Source organism: Hoplias malabaricus, chromosome Y (assembly GCF_029633855.1).
Source record: "Hoplias malabaricus isolate fHopMal1 chromosome Y, fHopMal1.hap1, whole genome shotgun sequence".
In the NCBI taxonomy this organism is placed as follows: domain Eukaryota; kingdom Metazoa; phylum Chordata; class Actinopteri; order Characiformes; family Erythrinidae; genus Hoplias; species Hoplias malabaricus.
The window spans coordinates 74,013,571-74,020,054 of NC_089820.1; the positions used below are offsets into that span (position 1 = coordinate 74,013,571).

The following is a 6,484-nucleotide window of genomic DNA, read 5'->3' on the forward strand; positions in this document are numbered from 1 at the left end:
CAATGCCTCTCTTTAAGAGGTACTATGGCCCCCTACTGTACTGGCATGAGAATTCAGCCATTTTCGTATTCGTCTGGACGGGGATATTTTCAAAAACGGAGAGAGGAAAATCTCTGTTTTTAAATAAAAACCGATCCATGTGGACGGGACCTAAGACCTTATGACACTTGAAAGCTGAAGCCATTATTTTTTATACTCAATCAACCAAAAAAAATTGTGACAAGTGATTGTGATTGCGACAAGTTACTCTTTACTGATACTTGATAACCTTGTAAATCAGTTGTCTAGTGATTCTCAGAATGTTTACCATTCTCTCTCTCTCTCTCTCTCTCTCTCTCTCTCTCTTTCTATCCTCACCCCACAGTCCTGGACTCACAACATCTCCAAGGAGAAGGAGTTTCTCCAGAAGCTAGTAAAGGCCAACGTCATCACAGACTTGACGAAGGGGATCTGAGTGGGTTCTTTTCACACACAGCAACAGATCCCCAACCCAAGGCCAAGGACCTGAGACCTCTGAGGTGTTTAGCTGCAGTAGAAATGGGGGGGAGTGGGGGAGGACCTCAGTGGAAAAGCACATGTGCCTTCTGACCGACAAGCTTCCTCTGAATGGGACACTGCAGAGGATTTGAGGTGGTCTTGAATGTCTCAGGAGAGAGCTGATCTCTGGTATAGACCATGGACATTGTGTGCTCATTCTGTTGGTTTATCGTGAGTATATGAGGAATTCCAGGTCTACACCGAATTTCCCTGTGATAGAAATGCATGGGATTTAGGGACAAACTATGTATGTTTTTATGTTCACCCAGAGTTCCTTTGAATCATGAGGTTGCTACAGGAGCAGAAACACTTGTGTGCAATGAAATGGCGTTGGGCAAAATGAAGTTAAACGTATTTAACCTTAAACAGTATTACACAACAACACCAAACACTGCCTGAGAATCATGAAGGATGTAAGTACTGCACAGGAAAAAGCTTTTGAATGAGGGGTGCCAGTCTTGAGCACATTCAACATGAACCATGAAAAACAGAGAGTTATGAGGGAGCAATTGGGGGTTAGCTGCCTCACTCAAGGGCACTTAAGGGCACATAAGCCGTGCATGTTGAGGGAGAAGATAGCAGGAGAAGATGTTCCTACATACCCCTCCCCCCTTTTTTTCCTACCTTTACCAGGGATCACACCCTGGTAGACCACAGCTGTTCCCATCATTGTTAGCTTGTTGACATGTAGCAAAACCTTTTATCGACTCCTCAGTGACCTCATGATTCAGGAGATCTGAGACCAGTTGCTGAAGCATAACCTTTTTTGGAAAAATCCCATTCATGTTTGTCATAGAGAGTTCCAGCTTGGGCCCAGACCTCCTTATATAAGCATGCTAGAGGTCCCAGAATGCTAACACAAGTTCAGCGGTCTATTTCTTCCTCGCCCACGGTTTGAAACACTAAGAGGACAGACAACAGAGGTGAGAACTGAAATGGCTCCGAAGGATAAGCAGCGAAGCATTGTGCCAAATGTACCTCTCTGAGAGGAGACGGCCCTCCTCTACGTCCTGAATGTATTCACTGTGTAAATATCAAGGAGTTCTTTTTCTGTTTTCGGTTTCTAAGATTTGTGGAAGATTCCGTCCCGCCCCTCGCTGCCAGATGATGGCCTTCATCTCTTTTCTTCTGAGCCTCGAAGGCTGTCCACCTTCTGGTTGCGTTTTAATTGTCACTTTTCTTTTTCCCAAGGAGGTATGTTCTTAAATTATTTATTTTAAGCCTTTGTATTCGGAGCGGATTTTTAAAATTGTGTTGTTTCTCACTCACTTCGGTGGAAGACTTGATTTTTAAAATTCTTTTCTTATTTTTGGTTTCATATCTTTAGTTGTTTATATTCTACAGCATTTTACTGGCCTTTGCAAAACTCCTGGATCGTAGTTCAATCTGCCACGTCTCGTCTGCCTCTGTGTCCAAGCGCTTCTCGAAGAAAGTCCTGAAGACACCAATGTTTACTTTTTTATATCGGCTTCGTGAAGTGGCGTCGCTTCCTTTTTTCGGACACTTTTGCGTTTGTATTTTTTGGACGACCTACAGTCTGTATTCCTGCTCTTCTCTGGACAGTTCATCCTCATAGTTCTCCATGATTCTCAACGCTGTATGTTCAGAGGAAGAAGAGAGGAACTTCATAGTTTCTGTTATTTCTGAGTAGATTGCAGCAGGTATTATCACATACTGTAGCAGGTTTACAGAAGATTTTGGGGTTGAACCCGCAGCAAGCCAAAGGTATAAGAACTCAACAAACAGAAATAAAAACAGAGATCTGAGCATATGCCACTTGTGCACTGCATGGTACCTACTGTACTCTACCCAACTCTACTCAGCCTTTTGCTTTTGGGCCAATTGGCTCCACTAAGCTGACGGCTCATTGGTCAGACTGGCTCTGCGATGTAGAAGCTCACCCTCTGTAAAATCTCCAAGCTACAGCAGAGATCTCATTTGTCTTCATCCAACTGTTTGAAGAGGTTCAGCTATTCCATGGAAGGATATAACATTGATAGTGGAAAACCGATCAAACGGGGTGTAGAACCGAGTAGATTAGGTACCATGCAGTGGAAAAGTGGGCCAATAGATTCCTATATGTTAAAAGCAGGGCTCGATCCAGTTGTCCACTGAAGGGCCGAACGATAAATAATTTCCTTGCTTGTCTGAAAGTGTCAGCCCAGTTACGACTGGTCAGAAAGTGCCTATAAAAACTGCTGTGATGGAGTATTGGAAATGTGGAACCAATCAGAAGGACACTGGGCTGAATGGAGTCTGTAAGTGTGTCCTTACACATGATCTACGTCCATGTGGAAACGCTACTGGAACAATTTCACTCATTGCTTAGAACCGTTCAGTGGAACCCTGCAGTGCACAACAGGCTTTAGTTTCTGACATTGATACTCATTTTTAGAGGTTAATAATTCTAATAACCAATAATATCAGCTGATACAAGTTTTACATCATTTATTCTCAAACTGAAATAAATAGAATTAAGCCACAGTCCTGATTTACACATGTAGCTCTAGAGAGTTTTGTTTTTATAATTATATTAGATGCATTTTAGTTCAGATTTCTTTAACATTACGAGAAAAATCAACACTTTTTGTTGATATTAGTAATGTCCCAAAAAAAAACAGGGGAAGTGGGAAAAAATGTATTAAATTTCAAAAAGATTTTTTTATTCGAAGTAATTTTGGAAATTTTGGAGCATTTCTTTTCATTCACTATGATGACGAAACATTAAACTAAACATCCACAAAAATGGACATACGTGTTTGTCTTTGGACAACAACAATATTTGATATATATTTGATATATATATATACTGATAAATCCAATATCAGCTGATATTGTTGGTAAATAGATATATCAGTCAAGCCTTTTTGACTGATTAAATTTGAACACAAGAATCAACTACAAATGTAGCAGGAATATGACTAGGGCTGGGTATCAGCAGTCAGTTCCCTGAAGTACTGACCTAATCATACTGGTACTATCATCAATATTTCATACCAATATTTAATTTATTTAACTAGATTTTTTTTTTACTGCACTTCTGAGTCTTTATCGGTAGATAATGCATCAAACATAATCAGTGGCACATTGGTGCGAAAGGTAGTGTTACTGCCACTCAGCTTCAGGGTCTCCGGGTCCTGGGTGGGATGCTCTCCTCGTGTCACTCACTAGGTTTCCTCCCACAGTCTAAACACATGTTGGTAGGTGGAGTGTCGGTGTGACATTGTCCACAGATGTGAGTGACTGGGTGAGTGTGTTAAACTTGCGCCCAGTGATTCCGATTCCCATATAGCCAGTGGTACTCTTGACTGTTTCTGTTTATTTTTTTAAAGGTTCTTCATTGTTTATTGTGTTTAAATGAAAAGAGAACTGAAGGAGAAGTTGTAGGTGATACCCAGCTCTAAATATATTACTGATTAGTGTTGAATCAGTGATCAGGAAACTGTTCTGACTGGACTGTATGCAGCGGTCAGCTGTATCATTATCCTCATCACCTCCAAACCCCCCTGAATTCATTATTTATTGATAAATAAGAGACATGTTACAGTTTTATATCTGAATGTTTGCAGATGTAATAAAGGTGTAGGCCAGTTTGGCCGTTGTTGTGTGAAATTCGAAGCTGACCTGCAATGACCTTAGTCTGACCATCACTTAAACTGTCTTTCGGTTCCATGCTGCAGGTTCAGAAAGACAAACTTACTGGTAGCAAACGTGGCTGGACAAACTGTTCACCTGAAACTACTGGAGTCTCCATTTACCAGACATCAATCTGCCAGAACATTAAAACTACCTCCATGTTTCTACACATACCGTCCAGTCTCTCCATTCCACTGTCCACACCAGAGCATATTGTAGTTCTATAATTACAGACTGCAGTCCTATCAGTTGCTCTGCTTACTTCGGTAGCCCACCTTTACACCTCTTCTACAATTGCTTACATTATTCTATTGCGCTGGTACACGTGGATCAGACACAGCAGTGCTGTTGGAGTTTTGAAACCTTGTGTCCACTCACTGTCCACTCTGTTAGACACTCCTACCTCGATGGTGAAGTCAGAGACAGTAGCTCATCTGTCGCTGCACAGTTTACGTTGGTCGTCCTCTAGGGCTTCGTCAATGACACAGGACACTGTCGGCTGGATGATTTTGATCGGTGGACTATTCTCAGTCCAGCAGCACTACTGTGTCTGATCTCTGACTCACACCAGCACAACACACACTAACACACCACCTCATTGTCACTGCAGCGCTTAAATCACACCTGCGTACTGAGTGTTGAAGAACATGGTGAATAGGAGGTAACAAAGTATGCAGAGCAACAGGTGGACTACAACTGTAATTGTAGAACAGCTGAGAGAGTGGACCGTGAGTGTCGAAACCATGTCATTTTAATGTTATGGCTGATTGGTGTATTTAAATTTTCAGCCGCCTAAAATCAACATAGACATAATTAATAGATATGTATTTCATTTTCATGTAAAATTATTTTAGCACTGTGTAATTTAAAGTAGGGCTCAAACGATACGATTAATACGACCGGTTTTAAGAGGTTAAAGATGATGTGATTGAGAAAATCGGTCGATGTGATTAGACGTTTTTGCTTTTGTTGTGCTCCAGTAGTTTTCATGGTCTCTCAAATGTGGATTGTCAACACCTAATTTACATATTTATTATGTTTGTGAGATGTGTGCAAAACTGGATACAGAGTATCTGGACTTCATGCCAAAGATATGTATGCAGTAATGTATTATGTTAAAGTGCTTCCTGATTTGTGTCCAGTGTCTTGACACTTAAAGAACGGCGCAGTGTCCAGAAGCAGTGTCTGATTCAGCGCTGCAGTATTCCCGGGCACTCGTCGCGTTCCTGTGTTTCCGGAGCTTCAGGAGCTCCAGCTCGCTGCAGATTTGGGAAGTGGATTTGGAAGCTGACCGTCCTAAAGCTGCTGGACTCGGAATAATGACCTACTGTTTAAACAACTGCCAGATCAACGCCTGTAGCATTTGCATGGTCATTATCAAAGTCATGGTCAAGAGTAAGGTCGTGTCCACCACCTGTGTCTGTTTCTCAAGAGCAGTGTATTTATCTGCTTTGAATTTATGTAAAAATTGAATAAGTAAATAATAATAAAGAACGACTGACAGTTATGAAGATGAAGTCTTTCTTTATTCAACTTCCATTCGTCCAGATCTTTCTGAGAAGATTAGGTCGAGTCCAGTTCAAATAAGTGAGCAAAAGAAAAGAAAAACAGACGACAGAGTAACTGCGAAAGAACTGGCACTGCACCCAAAATGACCCCTTGTTTAAGCTGAGAGAGAGAGGAGGACATCAATATCCGCTTTAGGTCTAAACATATCCACAGCTGCCTTTACCCTGACCCTAAGCTGAGCTCAAGGCTATGGGTCTGAAAGGATGTGGATCTGAAAAGAATAAAATGGAAAAAATAACACAAACAGAAAATATAACCAACTTCTAAAACTGAACTTTTACCCGAGGAGAGAGAGAGTGAAAGAAGAAAGAATATTTCGTTTCTTTCTCTCTTTTTGACTCATTCTTTATATCTGTCTGTCCCTTTCTTTCTCACACATTTTTTTTCTCATTATACACTGACTTTCACACACTCTCTCTCCCTCACACACACTTTCACTCTTCTTGTCTCTTGTTATTTCTTGTTCTATTATCTGTGACATCCCCCCACCCCCTCCTCTCTACTTTCCATTTCTCATGGTGAGTTTTAAGGGGGATTCTGTTTCATTGCAGTGGTCTCAAAAGACCCTCAGAGTGTTACATTTTTCACACATTGAAGCAGATGTAGAGCCTGAATCCCTTTAAAGGGCCAGTGCTGCTGTCCATCCTGCTATTAAACATGTCACTGATACAGTCGTTCTAACTCTGACTTCAGGACCCTCGAGCTATGACCACACTCCCCCTCTCCATTACCTCTTAAGAGC

The 6,484-nt window shown here is 41.4% G+C and overlaps 1 protein-coding gene across 1 annotated transcript in view; it reads left to right on the plus strand.

Moving 5' to 3' along the window:
• LOC136679723 (CMP-N-acetylneuraminate-beta-1,4-galactoside alpha-2,3-sialyltransferase-like) overlaps positions 1-5,669 on the plus strand; it is a 91,733-nt gene extending 86,064 nt beyond the window's left edge. Inside the window, exon 13 of the mRNA XM_066658389.1 lies at positions 365-5,669. Coding sequence (XP_066514486.1) covers positions 365-454 — 90 coding nt within the window. The 3' untranslated portion in view covers positions 455-5,669. The remainder of the gene's footprint in view (positions 1-364) is intronic.
• The last annotated feature ends 815 nt before the right edge of the window (positions 5,670-6,484 follow it).